This window comes from Lipomyces japonicus (genome assembly GCF_038497905.1).
Source record: "Lipomyces japonicus strain CBS 7319 unplaced genomic scaffold V1514scaffold_40, whole genome shotgun sequence".
Lineage (NCBI taxonomy): Eukaryota > Fungi > Ascomycota > Lipomycetes > Lipomycetales > Lipomycetaceae > Lipomyces > Lipomyces japonicus.
In genome coordinates, this window is record NW_027117852.1 from 1 (window position 1) to 22,987 (window position 22,987).

At 41.2% G+C, this 22,987-nt stretch overlaps 9 protein-coding genes and 2 non-coding genes across 11 annotated transcripts; 6 read left to right on the forward strand and 5 right to left on the reverse strand.

Moving 5' to 3' along the window:
- Positions 1–810: 810 nt before the first annotated feature.
- On the forward strand, positions 811–1,008 carry V1514DRAFT_272929 (Pantoate-beta-alanine ligase; the record flags this gene model as incomplete). Its single annotated transcript, XM_066924829.1, has 1 exon — positions 811–1,008. A coding segment is annotated over one exon (198 nt), but the record flags the coding sequence as incomplete, so codon positions are not given.
- Positions 1,009–1,931: 923 nt separating this feature from the next.
- Positions 1,932–2,028, reverse strand: V1514DRAFT_t82. The gene has a single exon. It is a non-coding gene; the product is annotated as a tRNA-Leu (tRNA).
- A 102-nt stretch (positions 2,029–2,130) lies between these two features.
- Positions 2,131–2,204, forward strand: V1514DRAFT_t81. The gene has a single exon. It is a non-coding gene; the product is annotated as a tRNA-Ile (tRNA).
- A 436-nt stretch (positions 2,205–2,640) lies between these two features.
- V1514DRAFT_284173 (beta-lactamase-like protein) lies at positions 2,641–4,008 on the reverse strand (the record flags this gene model as incomplete). Its single annotated transcript, XM_066925140.1, has 3 exons — positions 2,641–3,199; positions 3,277–3,657; positions 3,710–4,008. The coding sequence occupies 3 exons, from the start codon at positions 4,006–4,008 to the stop codon at positions 2,641–2,643; spliced, it is 1,239 nt and encodes a 412-aa protein (XP_066781791.1).
- A 1,316-nt stretch (positions 4,009–5,324) lies between these two features.
- Positions 5,325–8,605, reverse strand: V1514DRAFT_153903 (OPT oligopeptide transporter protein-domain-containing protein). Its single transcript, XM_066924508.1, has 2 exons — positions 8,239–8,605; positions 5,325–8,182 (listed from the first exon to the last, which is right to left on the reverse strand). Exon 2 carries the CDS (start codon positions 8,172–8,174, stop codon positions 5,607–5,609), a length of 2,568 nt encoding a protein of 855 aa, XP_066781792.1. The 5' UTR covers positions 8,175–8,182; positions 8,239–8,605; the 3' UTR covers positions 5,325–5,606.
- Positions 8,606–9,917: 1,312 nt separating this feature from the next.
- Positions 9,918–11,560, forward strand: V1514DRAFT_310341 (RGS domain-containing protein). The gene is made up of 2 exons (XM_066925769.1): positions 9,918–10,383; positions 10,449–11,560. Exons 1-2 carry the CDS (start codon positions 10,235–10,237, stop codon positions 11,425–11,427), a joined length of 1,128 nt encoding a protein of 375 aa, XP_066781793.1. The 5' UTR covers positions 9,918–10,234; the 3' UTR covers positions 11,428–11,560.
- On the reverse strand, positions 11,484–13,104 carry V1514DRAFT_335328 (uncharacterized protein). The gene has a single exon (XM_066928370.1). The coding sequence runs from the start codon at positions 12,621–12,623 to the stop codon at positions 11,562–11,564; it is 1,062 nt and encodes a 353-aa protein (XP_066781794.1). The 5' UTR covers positions 12,624–13,104; the 3' UTR covers positions 11,484–11,561.
- A 372-nt stretch (positions 13,105–13,476) lies between these two features.
- On the forward strand, positions 13,477–15,009 carry V1514DRAFT_335330 (Aldehyde/histidinol dehydrogenase). The gene is made up of 2 exons (XM_066928371.1): positions 13,477–13,924; positions 13,998–15,009. Exons 1-2 carry the CDS (start codon positions 13,513–13,515, stop codon positions 14,915–14,917), a joined length of 1,332 nt encoding a protein of 443 aa, XP_066781795.1. The 5' UTR covers positions 13,477–13,512; the 3' UTR covers positions 14,918–15,009.
- A 972-nt stretch (positions 15,010–15,981) lies between these two features.
- Positions 15,982–17,475, forward strand: V1514DRAFT_335333 (fatty acid desaturase). Its single transcript, XM_066928372.1, has one exon. It carries the CDS (start codon positions 16,389–16,391, stop codon positions 17,223–17,225), a length of 837 nt encoding a protein of 278 aa, XP_066781796.1. The 5' UTR covers positions 15,982–16,388; the 3' UTR covers positions 17,226–17,475.
- Positions 17,476–17,610: 135 nt separating this feature from the next.
- On the forward strand, positions 17,611–20,707 carry V1514DRAFT_335334 (10 TM acyl transferase domain found in Cas1p-domain-containing protein). The gene is made up of 2 exons (XM_066928373.1): positions 17,611–17,798; positions 17,864–20,707. The coding sequence occupies exons 1-2, from the start codon at positions 17,675–17,677 to the stop codon at positions 20,449–20,451; spliced, it is 2,712 nt and encodes a 903-aa protein (XP_066781797.1). The 5' UTR covers positions 17,611–17,674; the 3' UTR covers positions 20,452–20,707.
- On the reverse strand, positions 20,610–22,904 carry V1514DRAFT_353809 (uncharacterized protein). Its single transcript, XM_066929559.1, has 2 exons — positions 22,061–22,904; positions 20,610–21,969 (listed from the first exon to the last, which is right to left on the reverse strand). The coding sequence occupies exons 1-2, from the start codon at positions 22,589–22,591 to the stop codon at positions 20,677–20,679; spliced, it is 1,824 nt and encodes a 607-aa protein (XP_066781798.1). The 5' UTR covers positions 22,592–22,904; the 3' UTR covers positions 20,610–20,676.
- Between the last annotated feature and the right edge of the window lie 83 nt (positions 22,905–22,987).

Sequence of the window (22,987 nt, forward strand, 5' to 3'; positions counted from 1 at the left end):
AACAGAAATTTGTGGGCGGCCGGGGAGCTCTTTAATTATACGCTGCGTTTGGAAATTTCAATTCGGGCTGGGACAGACTGTTGGTGGATTCACATACTCAACACGATTTAATTATTACGTATACCCTGAATTGACCATTATTGATTGAACTGAATCACTTGATTTTGATTTTTAATGTAATTTCTATAGTTATGTGTCCCTTCGAGTATCAGATGGGGTAGGGGCTAGACGACTAGAGTTCTGATTGGCTAGGGAGAACATGAGAGATAGGTTTTGAGCAGCGCAAGTAGAATAAAATAAGAGCGCGCCGGCCTACGTAAAATCTTTTCTTTTCATTATTCGTTTTCCCTATGTCTCTGGCGTGTAGTTGAGCTCGTGTTGTGAATTGCGAAGTGCTAACGAGAGCACTGTCGATAGATTACGTAACTACTGTAGCGCCGAAGGGACACAGTCAAATATATCTATATATGCACACGTCAAGTGGGCTTTACCTCTCCATCACCCCCGTAGCTTTAGATTTGATTTTGCATGTTTTGCAGCAATTATGAATCACTATTAAATGAATTAAAATTAAATAATTTTATTGATCATTTAAAATTGTAAAAAACTGTGCGCTTGTTTATATGTCAAATGTTGTATTATCCTAATCTTACGTAATTGTCAATTTGTGTTTCGCTCGTCGAGAAGCAATTTTAGTTATCAGTTAGATTTTTAGATGCACTCTTCGAGAAGTAGTAGTTTTAAGCTGGCAAAAGGATATTGCGGCCGCATTCATTTTCAAGACTGTATTCGACCACGGCTGGAAATGGGTTAAAGATCTTGCGCACGATATCAGAAGTTCGAGCGTGGCGACGGACGGCGCTCGAATCGTCTCAGGACGTGTCGCTGGTGCCGACCATGGGCGCGCTGCATTCCGGACACGAGGCCCTGGTACAGGCTGCAAAATCCTTAACCGACAAAACGATCGTGTCAATTTTTGTGAATCCGTCGCAGTTTGCGCCTACTGAGATTTGGATCAGTTCCCGCGCACGCTAGATTCTGATCGATCCCGACCCCTCTCGCCAAGTGGATGCGTCTGTAACCGTCCAGGGCTTGTCTGAGAAATTGGAAGGATTAACCCGACCCCGACCCCTACATTATAATAATTGAAATAAATGGGTGAAAAAATTGAATGCACTCCAACGAGAGATGAAACAAGAAAAATGAATTAGCTAAAGAAGAAAAGAAAAATACACAAAAAATGACTCATCGCCACGCCAAAATTTATTCTTTCCTTGTTGTTTCTGTCCAACAACGACATGTCAGCCGTCGACAATATTTCCAGAATCTTTTTGCACGTTTAATAGTATAGGTGCGTCATTTGTTTTTAAGTTTTTTTTCTTTTTCCCCCGCTTTTGTTTTTATTCTTGTTTTCTCTTCTATTCGATGGCATTCAATTCATTTTTCACTCATTTGTTTCAGCCTGGCTTAATTTTCCTGCGGTGGAAATTAACGTCATCACTGTCAAAGAACGTTTCCTTGAAAATGGTCAAAAAAATCGTCGACGGTCTTGTAGGTCACCAGAAAGGAGTCGTATTTAACCCAATGTGCAGCTGATCCGCGGTAAAGGATTAAAATCGTATGCTTGACCGAACCTGCATAATTGTTGTAGTAATGGTAGTTTTTAACGTACGTATAAATTCGGTGATCATTTCAGGGTGCGTCTCAGAAAAAGCATAAAGCTCTCGGAACTTGATGAAACGATGAGACTTTTTCTCAAATTTCTCTACCCGTACGGTTGGTTAACTTGTCCAAAAAGTTCAGATATTTAGCAATATGATCTACCAATAGCTTCTGGGTCTTCTTCATTTCGCTTCATCGTTAAGTTGGCGGCCACATACTAGTTCCGCACGTAATATATAGTAAAACAAGGATTTATTTAAAAAAAAATATGATGGATGCGAGGTTCGAACTCGCGCGAACTTACGTTCAGCAGATGAACCTTAACTAACTTAAGTCTGCCGCCTTAGACCACTCGGCCAACCCACCTTACTTAACAAAATTAATTTGATTTTTTAACTTTTAAAGCAAGCCGGTTTTGCAAAAATATTTGGCGTTATAGCTTCTAATAATAAACGTTTACCATAAGGAGGTCTCTTGGCCCAGTTGGTTAAGGCATCGTGCTAATAACGCGAGGATCGGCGGTTCGATCCCGCCAGAGACCATTTTAAATTTTTTTTTATTTACATAATATATAACTACTTAGTAACCCTTCGTTCATCGCTCGGCAACTTAAGTTTTATGTAAAGATATGAAATATAGTCATTTTGAAGATATTCTTTGATTTTGTTTTGTTTAATTTACTTTTTTTGTTTCATTTTGGTTGGCATTCGACGCTTGTTTAATATCTTTTTAGATTCAATAAGTTTGCTTTGTTTAATCAACAGCCATGGCTCCATAGATTTCATTCGACTTGTGAAAACTACAATTATATCTCTTAATGAGCGCTACCCTCCTTGAGCTTCGTATTTGGGGTTTCATTTTCACGACAATTTACATGTTTCAAGGTAAGGTCGATAACCAGCCATATAACCAAATATATTTTTTACTATAGTGCATCCAAAAACTCCCTCCTGAACAAAAAAAACAAAAACCAAGAAATTACCATTCCAATTGATTAGAATCAATTTTAAGCAAGCCTGACTTTCTTCTTTCGATATTCCATTTATCAATCCACTCACGCATCATGTCTCTCGACTTTGGCGAGCCAACATTAACCGTAGGAATAATCCGTTTAATATCTAACGCCATGCAAAAGCAAGCCAGGTCTCGAAAACTTGAATGTTCAGAATAAGGCAAATCGAATTGCATAATTTTCTCATTAGACCCTCGACCGGCAACGACATCGTCTGAGGTAAACCGAGGTTTTAAATTATGAACAAGTTTAGCCACGGTTAATGTGCCGACGTTTGATTTTGCAGGTCTATGGTTCCATCCAGTGGGTCTAAACCCAACAATTCGGTTAAACCGAGTTTGAAATTGCGCAAGATATTCTTTAAGAGTGTCCGGCCTAATTTCTTGCAAACTCACGATATGAACTTGTGCCTCATTTGGATCGTTAGTGAGTAATGAATTAAGCACCGAGTCATTCAGACATGAATAAATTCTTCGCTTATTGACTGACGCAAATATCTTGGTTCGCAATTTCTGGGCAATTGCTCTAAAGTTTAAACGTATCAGCTTATCATTATGATTTGGTCAAAAAATTTTCAAATAGACTAGTATTAAAATACTCACATTGCCATTCGTTCTTTCCCAATACTATAAGTTCCAATAATAACCAATAGCTCTCCTTTTGCAGTATCTGGCTTTTGAGGTTTCGTGATTGACGCTAAAAGACTTTTAACAACTCCCTGATTCTGGCGCAGAAGTTTATTAACTGCGATCTTAACATTTAAATCTAAATTATAAGAAATCTCGGCTGCCACTTGAACAACGTCTGATTGGTGAGGAAAATTGTATTTGGCATTAAGATATGTCGTATCAAGATATAAAGTATCAATCGACTTGTTTTGTAACGATGAATGAAGTGCGTGCATGGGACTGGCGCGAAAATCACCTGTATGAAGAATTCTGCCCCTCGAAGATTCAAACAAAAAAATAACTGACCCAGGACAACTTAGTGCAAGTTAGAATAACCAATAATTATAAAAAAAATTATTTAACATACTGATTCGCATCAATTAAAGTCACAGAAAAATTGCCAACCTGGATTCTCTGCTCCATGGGAAGCCTTACTATAAACTCTTCAGGTACTTTTAATTGTTGCTTAACCAAATTTGCAGTAACATCTGAACAATAAACTTTCCCATGAACCCAATTCTGATTTAAGCCACCATAATGATCTGAATGGAAATGAGTTAAAAAATACATGGAAATTCCAGGCACGGCACCAAATCTGAATGCATCTACTGCCACACCGCCTTCCAAATTTAAAATTTTATAAAACGGACATTTTCTAGGCTCCATTTTTTTTTTATCGTCACCTTTTGAAGTAATAGTCGTACTTGACCGAGTATTCGCTGTGGCAGATTTCCATTCATGAGCTTCTCTGCTTCCGGTAAGCAGTTTCTTTAAACCATCAAATGATTTAACGCTATCTTCCATGTCATGCCTGGTAATCTTAGTATTGGAAAGTTTTTTTGATGACCCTGACCTGTCTTCAATATCCAGGTCCAGTTTTCGTTTTTGACTTGCTGGTTCTTGCTTAATCTCTGGATCACTGCTGTAACCGTTGTGACTCGCGCTGTCCCTTCCAGATTTTTCATAAGATTCGACAATTTGATCTGACTTCAATTTTTTTAAATTGCCTGTGACAAAATTATCATCGCTGTTATCAATACTAGCTTTATCAATGCAACTGTTCACGTGTGAAGTTATGTACTATAAATTGATGTTAACCAAAGAGAAAAAAATAATAAAAATAACAAAAACAATAAACCACAAATCTATCTGATCCTCACCTTATCGCCTAAGCTTCTAAGATCCATCATGCATACAGGACATTGCACTTCAATTTCTTCCCGGCTTTGTTTCTGAATCAAACCTGAATCCTGATCGAAATTGCAAATACTTTCAAAATCAAGCTTAGTTGTAATAGCGGCGGTCGTCGTCTCAACCGGATCGGTTTGCTGAATGCTGTCGTCAACAATCTGGAATGGCAAGACTGATTCGCCATCATGAATCATCTCATCGGTATCGTGTTTTGCTCTATAGAACTCTACAGTTTCATCACTCTTAAGATCAACCACGTCACCAATTAAATTAATGTCTCCTGAACTCTCTTCGCTATGGTAATGATGGAGCCCATCGGTAACGGTTTCTGCCAACTCGTCATCATCATCTAACAAGAATAGCCCGTTTGACTTTTTTGAAATATTTTTTTTAAAATAATGTAATAAATCAGGTCCAACATGACGTTTTGCTTTCTTGGATAATGCAACTCTTGTCGTCTTCATCGTCGTGGGAGCTGCAAACGACTTTATCGAAGATTGCCTGCCGGCTCCAGCACTTTTGAACTTTGCCATCGTTCTTTGTCCAAAGAGAGTCGTCCGTGAATTGTGTTAACTTTTCATATGTAAAAACAAACCATCTAATTTCTATATTAACTGAAAGAAATTCAAAATATTTATTGTTATTGTGAAATTGTTTAAATGATATGTGATTTTACTACTGTGTGATCGCGTTTCAATATAGTGCAAAAAGTCGTCGCGTATTACGAAAAAGCGCGTTCACATGAAATTAACATTGCTTTAAAAGATTAAGGAATGTCATTTAAATTAAAAATTTTAATTACAACGACAATGCAGTTAATTTAAAGAAATAATAGAAAAAACAATATAAAAACAATGAATGAAAACTGAATTGTTGTATATAGTAGCTATAATTAGAGCAAAATTGGAAACCATGTGCACAAAATGGCTGCACGAAAGCTCTTCTAATAGACGGTCCCTATGATCAATAAATAAATTAATTCATAAAACCCTATAAACAATGATGCGAAAATAGAAAACTCAAAAGCATAAAACGAATAATAATAAAATATTGTATTTAGTATATCATACTGATCAATGGAACTGACCAACTTGAAGGCCAAATCCTTCAGGCGGAATATGCTTTAACGAAGCAGTTCGAGCATAATCCACGCCTTTCGCATAAATCGTATTCCCCCACCATTTGAAATCAGTCTGAGTATATTGAAGCCCCAAAAAAATTACAATTCCTGCAAATGCCACTCCGGCAGAAAATCCAGATGCTAAAATGTAATTGTATTTGGTCCACCAACTTGTGTAGTACCTGCGAACGTAGAACATGAACGCAAACGCCATGTAAAATCCACCCGTGTAGTATGTGTAATTATACGTGGCACCCCAAAATGCGGCACCAGAAACTATCAAGGCCGGGTGGATTGACTTCATATTGCTAGGATACTTCAGCTTTAAAATGCCAAACGGAATAGCAATTAACGGTCCAATATAAAAACAATGCTTTAAAGCAGGGTACAGCGTGGTGAGAACACGATCGGGATTGATAATGCCAAACATAATGGCGTCAGAATACACAGTACGCGGGAATTGGCAAACAAACTTATCAGCCTGGGTGGGACTGCAAAAATCTTTTACCGAATTGAACAATGCATCGACAGCACCAATCGTGACAAAGCATTGAATAAGGGTGGCCAACATTTGGCCTCTGAAAACGGATCTTTGTGGAAGCTTGGCATAATGGGCAATCTTTTGATCACCAATAAAACTTTCTGCCTGCTCATCAATATTCCATCCCCACATGCGGATCATCATATTTGTTACCGCATTACCAGGATCCATGTAACCAGCGAGAATCACGGAAAACGCACCGAATCCCATCTGATAGCCCGTGGTGGCAAAAATGATAACCGTCGGGATATACATGGCAATGTTAAATAAGAAAATCATAATAACCGTCCAAATAGGTACGGTAGTATGCCAAGCCAACAGCGCAATTAAACCTGTTGTCATACCGATAATGAAAATAGTAAGGAACCACCAATCCGGTACTTCAGGATATTTTGACATCATTTGAGAATGAGGATCATCAAATTCATCAAAAGCCTTGCGGAACGGATGACGAATGCCACGATAAAACACTTTCATGGAGAATGCCAATAACTTGTGTTCCGTGATGAGCACGTACATGAACGCGCAAGTATATAATGCCCATAAGCCTCCAGTACCAACAATATGCCCCGCAGTCATGTAAGGAGCAGAATAATTTAAATAACTATGCTCATCAAATTGGCCATTAGTTAAAATCTTTGACAAGTTGTAAGTAGCTCCGGTATTGTCATAAATCGTGTTGGCATTAATCGGCAAAAACGCCGTGTATTTATGATTAGTCCAATAAATTGCCATGACAACAAATCCACTAAGAAGCACGCCAATGAATTTGTTCATAAATGAAAAAAAAGGAACAACCAAGCATGAACCATAATTAATAACCGCCCAGTCAAATGTTGGAATAGGATTAACTCCCATGCCAAGGAACGATCCGGTCACGAGCGCCAATTTTACGTTACTTGGAGCAATCCAAGTCATCCAATTAAACGTGCTCAGGGCTTTGAAAATAAAACTTGGAAAAAAGAAATAAATAAATGAAATCACAAAAGTTGTAAAGAAAAACTTTTGACGACTAATAGTCCAACCATTAATTGACGTCTTGGTCTCGGTAAGGAGCAAGGCACGGTTTAACGCAAGCGTGGGCAACACGGTTGGAAACATGGCCTTGACAGGGAAGATAACAATTTTGCGAACCAAGCCGGCAAGACCATAACCAAAAAACAAACTAGAGAAATTCATGAGAAAGATAAATCCGAAATTAACCCATTTCAAATGGAAAAATCTTTCATGCCTCATGGCAACCGTGAATGACATAAAATTTGACATTGCAGATCCAACATTTACCATGACAGTGGCAAACATTTGTTCCTTATGAGTCCATGGTCCAGGGTTCAAAGTGTGACGGGTGCCTCGAAACGTAAACCCCCAATCAGGTAAGCAATATTGCAAAATTTTACCACAAGGTAATAGAAAAAGTTGAATAACAGTTGATTGAAGATTTAAGCGTGGTTGTCTTTCATAAAAAAACTCATTCACAAATGCACCGATAGCAACCCAAACACAACCTAAAAAGTAAGCCCGGATGGTTTCAACAGGGACGGTTGTGTCATCAAATGGATCAGTCACGGCTCGAACTTCGGGATAAGGTGAATGATATTTAATAACAGCGGCTTCGAGTTTCATATCAAGTTCATAAGTATCAATGTCTTCACCATACGCTTCGGGTCCGGCAATGAGCAATTCAATTTTTCGCAACAAGTCGGTTGGGAAATTCATGTCGTCATAATGATTCTCTCGTGCCTTGGTCAAAATATCGAGTGCATTTTCGATTTTCATGATGACAACTTTCTCGTAAAGAAAAGCAGATGCGGCATCAGCCAATAGATCAATATCGGTTGATTGTCCAACATTGTTCATGACCTTGATGCGTTGAATTATTTTCTCACGTTCAGCGGCATCTTCGTAGTCAATGTAAGATGCTTCCTTGACATCAACTGTTGTGGCAACTTTCTTTTCATTATAAATTTCGTCAAAAGCCATAGTTAAAACTATCAATGTTAAAAAAAATTACACATCTAGTATCATGGAATTGACATAATCTTACCGTACGACAGAGTAAACCGTGCCTAGCCAAATAATTATATGTAGCAAGTTCAAATCAAAAATACTAAAAACAAAAATTCTTGTTGAGCTTGATATCCATACTTATATAAATATTCATGGCACATGATAAAAGTCTTTAGATATCAGTATCAGGTAAATTGATTTTGAGAGTTACAAGCTTGCCACAGACCAACTGGGTTTACAGAAAATTTCCTTGGCACGCTGATACACGTAATGTTGGTATCACGATTAGACTATATCGATATATTCAGAGTGAAAAGGTATGTGTAGTACCGACATACTATAACAGTTTGATTATAGAAAATGCGCCGTAATGGTATATTTACATTGTTAGGTCGGCAAACCTCTATGGGTACCCACGTTGGTATTCAGGGACAAAAAAATAAAATAAAATTAAAATCTTAATTATAAGACATCATTATCGATAACGAGTGAAAGACATATGCGGTTGCGACAAATCATGGTTGATCATTTAGATAATGAAACGTATCACAAATGTCATGTAATGCTGTAAAAATATCCAATATACCTTAAATGTGCATAGCCTATCAAGAGTTATATACTAGTATAAATTAGCAGCGGAGTATCATCTTCACACAATGTGATTTAGTTCATTTCCTTATGAAACCACAGACCACACATTATTTCTTATCGGTGCTTCGGCCACTTACAAACGCCACAATATAAAACACTCCAACTGTTAGAGACATCTGAGCTCACATTTTAATAAATCTGCCATATAAAATTTAGGAAACAATTGATAATTAATCTTTTATCAACACAAGTGCAGTTGTAGGTCTTTAAAAAACTTGAAAACCACAAAATTTCGTGTTCATACGCACATTGGGTGCACGGTGCATTTTGTTTCATAATAGAATGGGCGGTTACAAAATCGAACATTATAGACAACCCCGCTTAAACTTCATCACGTTTACAAAAAACCATTGTCTAGTAGAGAGCACGGCTTGAGCTATAGCACAATTACGCATTGTTTATCATTCAGAAATACTATTGGCATGCGAGATAGAGTGGCTGGATAGTGCCGTGCATCATGTATTAACTACATACACAGCTGGTATATACTGGAACAAACCGACTGGCTTGGCTTATCAGTGGACAGCATCCAAAAAAAAAACCCAAAAATTATGCCACATCGCATTATAAGTAAGTAGAAAACACATGTATATAATATGCATTACTATACGCCTAAAAACAAATATTTTGAACAGCATGGTGAAATTTAGAAATAAGTCGTGAAACACGCTGCTAATCAATATCCCTGCTGAATCTTTTTTTTCTTAACCCAATATATCCATTGAATGACGTATGTTTAATAACCACTGTTGTATATAATATAATAAAACAAAAAAAAAAATAAAGTGAAGATACATTATAACAATCTCGGTCAATCAGAGGTGACTTTTACTCAATCAAGCACCAATTATACATACTAAAAAAATCAAAACAATGAACCAATAAATTCAAATAGACGTTTTCATTAAGCTTGAAAGCATCTGCATGTAACTTCTTTCTCTTTGAACTACAATTGTCTTCGTATATGCTGATGAAGAGATCAAAATTTGGTGTTTACTTGCAGCCGCACAAGTATAGTTACCCTACTTGTAAGCTCATAAATGCATACCACAAAAATGCACAGACACTTACTGTAAACAAAGAGCACAAGCAAATTGCCTTTGCACTATTATACAGTATATATCAATTATTAATTCATACCGGCAATATATCTAGCACAAGTTAATTTGCTGGCTCAATATATATCTATATTATTTGGCAACCTTTGGCGATATCTGCAGTGAAAGAGGGGAAACACGGCATAAATCTATTTTGTTGGCGGGCCAAAAGAGCGATAACGAAGGCTGAAGTCAGATATTTTATTCGTTCCATTATAGCATCAAAGCTTGTTTTTCAAAAAAATTATCTCAATTATTGAAAAAGGAATTTGAAAAAAGAAAAAAATGAGCTCGACTGCTGATTCACACCAGTTACATCGATTGCCGACCTTGTTTGAAGTTTTGCACCGGCGGACACTACCACCAGTGGATTTATTCGCTTTTTATATATTTATGAGAGATCAGCAACGATCAGTGGAGTATTTAGATTTTTGGTAAGTGACTATTATTTTTTTTTTTGGGTGTGAAATGAATGTTGATGTTAATTAAAAAAAAACAGGCTTGATGTTGCCCAGCATTTGTCGTTATGCAGGTTATACGTCCGGCAATTACGCCGTTCAATTTTGGACACGACAAGGCAAGGATCACCACAATCTAGTGGTAAATTATCATCAGCAGTTTCAGAAGTTTCCAAGTCACACGAAAAAGATAAAGTCGTTCATGAGCCAGAAATTGAAAGCAGAAGGCTTTCACAAATTCTTCGAGCCGAATCAGTAACCAGTCCTGATGAAGTTTTTAATAATAATAACAATAGTAAATCTCATGATGGCAGGTTTTTAAATTTGGAAAATCGTGATATCAGGGACGTGAGTGGGAACAGTTCGAGTGAAAGTGAAGATTTTAAGGAAGGAAAACGATTAGAACCGGCATATTCTCCATCAACAACAGTTACGAGAGCACATATTAGAGAATCGGCATATAAAATAATGGTCACCTATTTTGTTAACGGTGCGGAACATGAATTAGTATTGCCGTTGCATATTATTAGGGCCATTACTGCTGCCATTGAAGTTGATGGCCGTGATGATCCTGAAGTGTTTGATGAAGCACGAGACTACGTGTTCAGAGCCATGGAACGTGAGGCATATCCGACATTTTTGTATGCAAAAGCATTAGGTAATCTTGTGCCAGCCGGTGCGATCTCTAGATTATTAATCGGTCTTTTCTCATTATTTGCTGCATTTTGGGTTGCGTTTATTTTGATCTTATTGGATTTTAAGCCCAAGGTAACAAGATTGTGGTTAATCTTACCGTTTTCATTAGGCGTGTATGGTTGCCTGAGTCATCAGTACGGGCTTGATCCGGTTTTGGCATTATTGGGCTATTTCGAAATCACGTATTTCAAGTTTATGAAACTTAGGGAACCATACGTGAAGAATCTAATTTGGAAACGGGCAGCTTGGCAATTGATTTTTATTTTTTTAATTATTGTTAGTCTTTGTTTATTATTTTGTCTTGTTCCAGGACGAAGGATATGAATTTTTTTATAAAAAAAAAAAAGAAAATATGATCACGATGTTGTTGTTATTGGGTGCGTTAAACGGATTTATTATAATATATAATAATTAATAATATATTAATTTATGATTAAAACATCTACGAATATATGGACTTAGTTTTGCTTTTGCAATTCTGTATACACCTTAACTTCCTCGTCAAGAGTCGAGTACACGTCTGGCTTAGTGGGCACCCATCCAAGCTTTCTTGCCCTAGTTGCTACCGAACCAGAATTCGATGAAAACACACTAGTTGCCCTTGCATAATTTTCCGGTGATAGGCTTGTTTTCAATTCCTCAGTTGTGAAGTGAACCTCATCAGCAGTATCAACGTTGGCGGTCTTGTCAGCCGGGATGACGCCATATTTAACTAACGGTTGATCAAGAGCTTTCGTGATTGATTTCCAGGAATGCTGGCCGTTTTCAACAAAGTAATAACCTTGATCGTTATACCATAATTTTTCTGGGCTTGATAAATAGATCTGGACTAACAAAACGTAAAAATCTGCCAGATCAGATATGTGAACGTTACTCCAAATCGCATCCCCGGTGCCAAAGATTGCGCTCTTGTGTAAAATACTGTTAAGCTTAATATGAAGCGGAATTTGCTTGGACACGTAGTTGATCTTGCCAGATCCAATGCCATAAATTAATGGCGGAGTGATGATTATGGTGTTCACGTCGGGCTTGTGATTATGAATATTCAAGATCAGGTCATCAATATCCCGATGATGACGTTCATACGGCCACGACGTGATGGTTTTAATATCATCCACGTCGTCATACCGTCTCGTGATTTGCTGATCCGATTCGGCACGGTCAACCAAGATGCCGGTACCGGACGTGTGAATAAGCAACGCGCCAGGTTTTAAATTTTCAGCAATAACCGTGGCTGACGGCTTGTCGTCAGCTGATTCGCCGGTATGAATGACAACGTCGGCATGTCGCACCAATTCAGACAAGATTTCTGAATCCTGGTATGAACCTTGCACGACATTAAAATATTCACGATCGTGCTCGTATGCGCTGGATATGGTGGCCACGTCAGCTTGCTTGCGGGCAAGCGCCGTGATATGCAAGGGCCAATTGTTGCTCGCGTTCCATTTGATAATATGATCGAGCACTGAGCCGCCAACGTACCCTGTGGCACCAGTTAAAAACAGGTTAAGACGAGGCATGGAATACTCAAGTATAAATTAAATTCAGGGTTTGAAATGAGAAGAGAGTGAAGCAGGTCAAAAGGTAGTGCAACAGATGCATTTATATATATTTGTATCCACCATTCTGACCAATTCTGTCCGCGATGAGATCATTCGGAGTGTCGTTGATGCCACCTTTTTGATAAAGCACCGGCAGTATCGCAATCTTGAATTATTCTATTTGTAATCTGACTATTTGGCTTAAAGTTTTTTTTTACTTTCACATATTTAATTTCTCAGTTATAATACAAGGTCAATCCGTAGTTATAGTATAATAGTACTAACTACTTGTAAAAGCAATATAATATGTGTATAGTTGTGGATGACAAATGACGACGACATTCAGGGGTTGCCCATTTTTACTTGAGATGTTCAAAAGGAAGATCAATTTTGGAATACCAATCATCATGACAAAGCACAGACGCAATCTGTCAATGACTTGCGGATTTATCAAATAGCAAATGTCGTACGATTAACATTTTCCTCAAGTTTACACATATTAAAGTCATTGAATATAAGTAACAAGTTATGTAACAGGGTACGTGAATTCGCAGCCTGTATGCCAAACCAGTTAGTCTTAATTGGGATGACGAACTTGTCTACAGATTATTTGCAACTATATAGAACGCCGAATCTCAATGCCATCTTACTTTGATCCAATGCATTCATTTTTGTGGCGCAAATAGCTTTGTTATTTTGAATTTTCAATAAGTAGCTGATTTGCCATCCTAGAATGTTCACGGGCTTGAATCTTGTTGCGGATATTCCAGCACAACCCCTGAATTTTTTATGGAACCAAAAAAAATAATGACTCTTTCAATTTACTAACATAACCGTACCAGATTTTAAAGAAAAAAACAAATAGACCATGGCTGAAGAAATTGCAAGGACTGCGAGCCTATCGTCGTCTGCAATTCGATCTCTTTCAAATGATGCCAGGGTCACGGCATTAAACCGCATAGCTGACGCACTGCGCGCTGGCAAGGACCAAATCCTGACCGCCAATCGGACAGATCTTGAAATTGCAGAAAAGACCGGAGTTGCCACGCCGTTAATCAAGAGATTGGATTTATCAAAGGGAGATAAATTTGATACGATGGTTCAGGGAGTTTTGGACGTTGCCAATTTGCCGGATCCTATTGGCAAGGTTACGTTTGCCAACAAGCTTGACGACGGCTTGGACCTTTACCGGGTTACTTGTCCGATAGGAGTATTACTTGTTATATTCGAGTCAAGACCAGAAGTCATTGCAAATATTACAGCATTAGCTATCAAATCAGGTAAAAAAAAAAAATTGGCTTCCCTTTTATTCAGCGACTTTGATGTAGTTTTGCCACTGACATTAATTAATAGGCAACGCGGTCATTCTAAAGGGAGGAAAAGAATCATTTCACTCGTTTGCAGCGATTTCAAATATTGTTCGGGACACGTTAGCCAAAACAGATATTCCATCCGGTGCGGTTCAACTGATCGAATCACGACAGGAAGTTTCAGATTTGTTAAAGCAAGACCAGTACATTGACCTGGTCGTGCCTCGAGGAAGCAACGAACTGGTCAGGTCAATAAAAGATAACACCAAGATTCCAGTTCTTGGTCACGCGGATGGAATATGCTCGTTGTACATTAACGCTGATGCTGACGTGAGCATGGCTGCCAGGCTAGCAGTAGATTCGAAGACTAATTACGTTGCAGCCTGCAATGCGATCGAGAGCTTGCTTGTGCAACGGAGTGGATTGGAATCGCACTTGCCCGCGGTAGCTAAAGCCCTGATCGCGGCTGGCGTGACGTTAAAGGTTACGCCGGAGATTGCGACCGCGTTAGACGCCGTCGGTGTTGATACGGGAGGACAAGAAGGACGAAGGGTCGTGGTGCCTGCCGACGAGCAAGATTTTGCTACCGAGTTTTTATCGCTAACGATCGCGGTGCGCGCGGTTTCGGACGTGGATGAAGCCATCCGGCATATCAACACGCATTCGTCCAAGCATACGGACACGATCGTGACGTCTTCACAGGCGGTGGCAGAAAAATTTTTGAACGGCGTGGATAGTTCAGGGGTGTTTTGGAATGCCAGCACCAGGTTTGCGGACGGGTTTAGATACGGGTTTGGTACCGAGGTTGGAATTAGTACCAGCAAGATTCATGCTCGCGGGCCGGTAGGATTGGAAGGATTGACTTGTTATCAATATCAGCTTCGCGGTAGCGGGCAAATTGCGGCAGATTACGTCGGAGCAGGCGGCCAAAAAGAATTTTTGCATGAACAAATTAATATTTAGTAAGGAAAAAAATTGGAAGGGTAAAAAAAGAAATTGAACCAAGATATGACTTGAATGTATAATATATAATACATATATATATAGACATCAAATTTTTTTTTTTTTTTGTCTTCCTTGCCATGTATAATAGCGAAGCAAAAAGTCAAGCGCCGAAGTTAAAACAGTGTGAACATTACAGTTCTTGTAGAGATGTCGCATATGACAAGGAAGAGGCTTCAGGGTTACGTTATTTAAGTAGAAGCAGTTGAATAATAATCATACATGGCTGGTAGAGTTGGAATATTAATTAGTGAGCATGCGAAATACAGTGAGCGACAAGCAACGAATGAGCACGTGGTCCGAATACGACGGAGCCCATGAAACTCGTGCCAAGTTTGGCATATGAGGTACACGGTTATATATACGTAAACTGTAATACATATTACCACCGACTCACCACAATATACGCGCCCAGTTGTGCCTGCTGGTCACTGCATATTTGCTAACCTGTTTTAGGGTGTTGGGCGGCAGATGTTGTTGGGGGCGTTCGCAGCGGCCAATGTTAGGTAACCACATAAAGCCCGGTGAGTCAGCAGTGGCAACCCCGTGCGCTGCGCTCAGTGGGCAGTCGCAGTCGCAGTGCCAGCACAGCACAGCACAGCAGCAGCACGGAAGTGCAAGACTACGGTGGACGACAATAGCAACAGCCACCAACAAACACGGCAGTTGTGTTCCCAGTGAAGCAATTTGGCGCGCCCAGCATCGGCGGTGGCGGCGGTGGCGGGTAATGTTGTTGATTATGGGTTTATAGTATAATTTAATGGGGTCCCCCCTGGTTATTTTAGTGTATGTGTGTGTATATCAACCGTGGTTAAGTTATAGTTATGGTTATACATAATAAAGTTGTAATTCACTGATTCGATATTTAAGAAAAAAAAAAAAAAATACAGAAAAAAAAGAGAACATCCGACTCGCCATAAAGTTTACGTACGGTATTCCGTATATATGCAATTTATCTATTTAACTACAATTTTTTTTTCTTTCTCTTTTCTCTTTTTCTCACCACTCCTTTTTTTCCCTCTCTCTTTTTTTTTTTTTTTTTGTGTTGGTCTTGCTTTTGTTTTGCAAAATGTCGACCGTCACATACACTCAATCGAAACCGGCCGTGGTCAGGGATACCTACGGCAACGTGTTCAACCCTCCTAATTTCACCATCAAGGAAATTCTCGATGCCATCCCTAAGCGATGCTTCGAACGGTCGCTGTCACATTCCCTGCTGTATGTCGGTCGTGATGTCGGTCTGACTGCCATTTTGGTCGCACTGGCAACCCAGATTCAGCATATTCCGTTGTTGCCGCTGCGAGTGGTGGCCTGGACCGCTTACACGGTGGCCCAGGGCTTAGTAGGCACCGGCATCTGGGTGCTGGCTCATGAGTGTGGTCACGGCGCGTTCTCGCCTTACAAGTCTGCCAATGATTTTTTCGGATGGGTCATGCATTCGGCCTTGTTTGTTCCCTACCATTCGTGGCGGATTACCCATTCGAAGCACCACAAGGCCACCGGCCATTTGACCAGGGACATGGCTTTTGTGCCCAGGGAAAAGAAGAAATACATGGAATCTCGCAATTTGCTCGAACTCGCTGAGGAAGCTCCGATCGTGACCTTGTACTGGTTGTTTATTCAGCAGGCGTTTGGCTGGCCCGCTTACCTGGCCCACAACGTGACTGGCCAGAAGTATCCCGGTACGTCGTTGTGGAGGCTCACTCATTTTGCCCCCGATTCGCCATTGTTTGATGCCAAGGATTTTTGGGACATCATCATTTCCGACATTGGCATGCTCGCTGCCGGCACGCTGTCTTATCTCGGCATTCAAAAATACGGCTGGGCCAACTACGTGCTCTACTACTTCATTCCGTACCTGTGGGTCAACCATTGGCTTGTGTTCATTACTTACTTGCAACACACTGACCCTGCATTGCCTCATTACACTGCCGACGAATGGACCTTTGCCCGCGGCGCTGCTGCCACTGTCGACCGTGACTTTGGCTTCGTCGGCCGCCACTTGTTCCACCGCATCATTGAAACCCACGTCGCCCATCATTTTTCGTCCAAGATTCCGTTCTACCGTGCAGAGGAGGCCACCGAGGCTATCCGCAAGGTCATGGGCCAGCACTACCAGGTTGACAAGACAAACATGTTTGTCGCTCTGTGGCGGACTGCCCGGGCATGCAACTACGTTGATGGCGAAGGCGGTGTCAAGATGTACCGAAACGTGAATGGCATCGGCATCGGCAGCGGCAATGGCGCTGATATCAAGAAGACAAAGTAAATTGAGAAATGGAATGGAATGGAAAAAACAAAACAAACGGAAATATGATGCGATTGTTTGGAGGACTCAATCAATAGAATATTAGGATGGCAACATTATTTTAGAACTCTTGTAATGGAATTTTTCTTTTTTTTCTTTCTTTTTTGTTTTTGTTTTATGTGCTTCTTGTTTTAATCATTAATTTATTTGGATCTTGACGGTGCTATCGTATTAGGCAAGATCAGGTGTACAATAAATACAATACAACATTTGGAATAGAAATGCCCTGTAATTGCATGGCCTCGTCAGTCGCTGGGCCAATTGCAAATATAGAGCGCGGCGTGCTGCACTGCTGCAAAAAACCTCTAAAATAAATAGTAAATGTTGCATCTTCCTAGTACCGCGTGCAACCTTGTTCCGTATCGCCTCGCCTGCTAAATTTATTTTGAATTTCTGTTCCCTCTCCGGCAATGGCTTTGACGAACACGCTTTCGTTTGCCTCTCTGGGTTTGACTGCGAATCATGGTCGGCGTTCAGTTTTGATCTACGTCGGGTTTGTCGTCGTGCTCGCCCTTTGGCGCTACGCAACTTCAGGTGAGATGGGCGGTGTCTTGTTTTTGACTACAGGGTGGAATTTCATGTTGCTAATTCTTGATTAGACGTGTTTGATCCTTACAAGTGCAACTCATTGCTGTCATCCGGCACGTGGCTTGATGGTAATAATCCCAAGGGCCCGTCCACCTGGCAGCCCGACGGATGCTTGTTCCATACCTATAATTCCAAGGAAGCCAGTACTTGCCTAAACAATCAGTACGTATTGTTTACCGGTGATTCCACGGTTAGGCAATTGTTTTGGGATACCGTCAGGACCATCGATCCCGCCGTGAAAGAGACAAAAGAAAAACATTCTGACATTCGATTCGTCAAAAACTCCTTGTCGATCGAATTTTTGTGGGACCCGTATCTTAACTCGACCGGTCTTAAGCGGGTCGCATCATGCGCCAAGGTCAAGCACGACCGAGATAACGCTTTTGTTGTGCTTGGGTCCGGATTATGGTTTGCCCGATACCTTGGTGACGATGGCATCACGTCGTGGAAGGACAGCACGGACCGCATTGTGAAGGATCTGCAAGCTTGCACGGATCACTATCAGCTGCCTTTTTTTTTGCCTGTTTCGGTGCCATCTTGGAACAAACTTGATCCGGCTCGATCGTCCACGATCCTCAAGAGCGAGGTTGATTACATGAATTCGTACTTGCAGTGGCTGTCTCACAACTCAAGCATCGTCGTTCCGACGTCGATCAATGCCATGATGGCACAGTCTTCCACTGCATCGGACGAGTCCGGCATTCACGCCGTGGCGTCCGTGTCCAAGGCAAAAGCAAACGTGCTGCTCAACATGCGTTGCAACCTGCAAGTCACACAGGCAAACGGGTACCCGTTCGACAAGACGTGCTGTTTCAAGTACCCGTTGCCCAATTTTGTTCAATGGGTGTTTTTGATTGTGACTTGCTTGGTCGTGCCACTCTTGTACCTTAAATCTGCGGGCTTGTTGACCTACCCGTCACGTTGGCCTGATTCAGGTGCATTTTTCGTCACTGGCAACGCGCTGGTTACTGCCGCGTTTATTTTTTCGTCCACGCTGGCTTACTCATATTTTGCTGACCGAACATCATTGTTTAACAAGGCTGCCAAGCAATTTCTCACGTCCGAGTTTACCATTCTTTCCCTGCTTTCGTTGCTTGCCGGCATCTTTACCATTCAAAAATCAGATTCAGAACAAGGATTTATGGGTCGGGATCAGAGTAACGAATGGAAAGGATGGATGCAGATTGCCGTGTTGATTTATCACATTTGTGGTGCTTCCAAAGTCTTGCCGATTTACAAGTTTGTTCGCGTGCTCGTGGCTGCGTACTTGTTCATGACTGGGTATGGCCACACGGTTTTTTTTTACAAGAAGAATGATTTTTCACTTAAGCGGGTGGCAAACGTGCTGGTCAGGCTTAACCTATTGTCATGCGCGTTGGCTTATATCATGGACACGGATTACTTGTTTTACTATTTCGCACCATTGTCATCATTTTGGTTTATCATTGTGTATCTTACCATGATTGTTAAATCCAGCAAAAATAAGGATTTGAAATTTTTGATCACCAAGATTGCATTGTCCGGAATTTTAACTCATTATTTTTTGGCCCAGCCTGGCATTTTGGAATCCATATGGTTCTTGCTCGAACGAGTCTTTTTTATTTCTTGGGATCTGCGTGAATGGCGGTTCAGGGTTCTTTTGGATGGCTGGATCGTGTTTGTCGGCATGCTTGGTGGCATTGCGCTTATCAAGGTTCAAGAGTTAAGATTAACCTCGCATCAAGACTGGCGCGCGTATCGCGTGCTGACTTTAATTGCATCCGTGATTGCGTTAGTGATCTATCATGCGTTATCTAAATTTTGGAATTCCAAGCAAGATTATAACGCGCATCATCCTTACATTTCTTTTTTACCTATCGTTGGATTTTTATTTTTGCGTAACGCGACTGCCAGGTTGCGCAACACTTACTCGACCGCGTTCGCCTGGGTTGGCTCGTGCTCGTTGGAAACGTTCACGTTGCAATTTCATATTTGGATGGCAGCTGACACGCATGGCGTGTTGCAATTGGTCTCATCGAGTCATCGGGTGATTAATTTTATCATATTGACGCCCTTGTTTTTATACATGTCGTATTTGACTGCGGATGCCACCGGCAGGTTAACCAGCCTGATTGTAAACGGCGTGCCGGCAGCCAAGTCATCAGTTGTTGCAACGGCAAAGCCGTCATTACCTGTCACAGAAACTGGGCCGGATAACGATAAAATTGCACAGGTATCAGTGCGACAAGTTGAAGAATCACACCAAACAGCTAACTTGATTTCGCCATTGCAGACTCCATCGACTGAGAATCCGCCTGTCATTGCTACCACGAACACTGACGTTCAATCACAACAACAACAATTACAATTACAATTACAATTACAAGAAAATCCATCATCAACCGGAATATTAGATGTTGAAAAGGGTGCGTTTGGATCGAACGGCAACACAACCGCCGTCGTGGCCGATCGGTATTTTCCACTGGCAAGGTTAACTTATCAAAACCGGTTCGTGCGAGCATCCGTGCCACATTTTTCAGACATGCGGATCAGGTTGTTATCAATCTTGATTGTAATGTGGGCGATTAACGTTGCGGTTGCGTTTGCAAAAAAAATATGATATATATATATATTTCATTCTACGCTGGGGGTTTTTTTTTTTTTTTTTTTTTTTTTAAGAATTGCTTGTGGATAAACAGCATTTGGAGTTATGCTTTTTTTTATTTTATTTGTTGTTCATGTTGGATGAGGTAATTGTTCTCACTAATAAACAAGTTTTTCTTCTTGGTAATTGTTTATTCATTGTTTTTACGTATTAAGGTTTACATGTTTTCTATGATTCAAATCATTCATCTTCAAATTCAACAATTCGCGCCTGTCGTAAATCATCATCTTGTGGGTCTTGTACTCCTTCTAAAATGTCTACATCGACATCTTCATCATCATCTTCACGTTGGTCGCGTTCCTGTTGTTGCCGCTGTTGCTGGAACAGTTCACGTTCGACTTGTTCGTCATGAATTGCTTCTGCTTCAGCTGCCACCTGCGCAGCTGCCGCCGTGGCTGCTGCTTCAGGCAAATCATCATGCCGTGGCCGTGCCAAGTCAGCACCGTTGTCGAGCTCGAGCTCACGATCAGGCTCGATCACGGCTGCCATGCGTACCCGTTGTTCGGCAACCTGCCACGCCTCATGCACGGACGGCAGCAACGTACCAATAAAAATAATCACGCCTTGCTGAACCTGGCCCCATGTGCCTTGCCTGTTGCGAAACAAGCCTGCCGTGACCTGCGCGGTCCATGCGCGCAACACGCGCCGGGCATGCCCGGTCAATGGTCGCAGCATTTGCGCGCGCCATAGAAAAACGCACGACGCGGCGATCGTGAACGTCCAGAACTGCGACGTGCCCACATCACCGGCGAATAAGGATACGAAAAATACCAGCCGCAGTAACAACCATGTCAGCGCAATCACGGTGCTCAGGTTTTGCCGCACGTCTTGTAATGCCAGGCGCAGGCGGTCCATGACTGGTGCTGGTGCGGCCACCAGGCCGGCCGCATCTTGATCAAAACCTTGTTGTTGCTGACGTTGTTGTTGTTGTTCTTCGTTAGTGGCAGGGATAGGTATGGCCGCGCCAGGTGCCGGAGACCGTGGCGCCCGATGCAAGCTTGTCGGCGTGACCGTGCGCGCACGCAACAGTGAGGACAAGACCGTGCTACTGGCGTCTCTTGCATCCACCGCATCTGTTGCTGATGACGATGATTCAGATCGCACGCCAAGAGTGCTTGACCATGACGACGGCAAAGACAAGGAAACGCCAGCGTTGTCGAATTCGGATACGCCCTCGGGCGTGACCAGTAATGCCAGCTGACCGGTGGGTGAGATCACCGGCATCGTGAGCGATCGCAGTAACTGGCTAGCTGCGGATGATTGGTATAGAACAATGTTGGTGCCCCAAACGTCATCATGATGCGAAGATGAAGACGCGCGTGGCGAAGCAGTAGTGGTCGTAGTGTTATTGGTAGGATCAGATGGCCGAACTGGAACAGGCGCAGGTGTGACAGTTGTGCTCTTGCCATCGATAAGGTCTGCAACTTTAGCTTCAAGAACCATGTGAAACGTGACAACGTAGTTCAAAAGTTGCTTCATTAACCAAAAAAAAACAAAAAAAACATGAAGTTAGCACTCCAGAATATCATGAATACGTGATATATATAAATTGCAGTTAACTCACTTGCTTAGGAATTAAGTCTGATATTAGAGCCAAATCTTGTAAGAACCTGCCTTGAAATATAAGCTTGACCGCTGCAGCCTTAATTTCAATACCGGCGGTCGCACTCGCACTTGACACATCCGCTAACGCTAGCGACGATTCTTCACCCTGCTGCTGCTGCTGCTGTTGTTGTTGTTGTTGTTGTTGTTGATTTTCTTTTTCATTTAAAAAATTTTGAATCTTATCTGCAATCTGAGATTTCAACAAGCCAACCGAATCCGCACCGGTCAGGTTGAATTCAAGCCCGGCTTGCAATTTGGCTGGCAACCGGAACGGGCTGGCAATTTTGATTAACACATGTTCTTCATCTGAAACAATCAGCGGTTCTAGCTGAATGCCAGTGACCTCATTATTTTGAACAACAGACGTGCTGGCGTTGTTGTCGTTGTCGTTGTTGTTGGAAGGCGACGACGACGACGACAAAGATGATGACGATGATGATGATGATGCGACTGCTGCATCTGGTGCTGCATTTGCAGAAGACGGCGTCATTTATAGTTTTTTATACTTCAGCTATTATCCAGCGGTTTTTTTTTTCTTGACCTCGCATGTAGCTTTCTTTTTTATTTTATTATTATTAAATCGTATTGGTTGAGGGGAGCACGGGAGCGGCGCGAGCGAATTGTTCACGATGACGTTGAGTTTTGCGTACTAAAACTTCAAACCGGTCCTGGCAAAAAAACACAATAAAAATTTCCAAAAAAAAATACAAAAAATATTTTAAATAATTCAATGATTCTTACCAAGTAACAATCTTATTTTGTTAAAATGTTGGTATTCAATTACAAGATCATGTCATCTCAGGTCTCATAATGTGATGACTTCTGCTGTTGAAGGAGCTGACTAAAATTAATACCCTTACCCTCTTCTTACTCCGACTTTTAACTC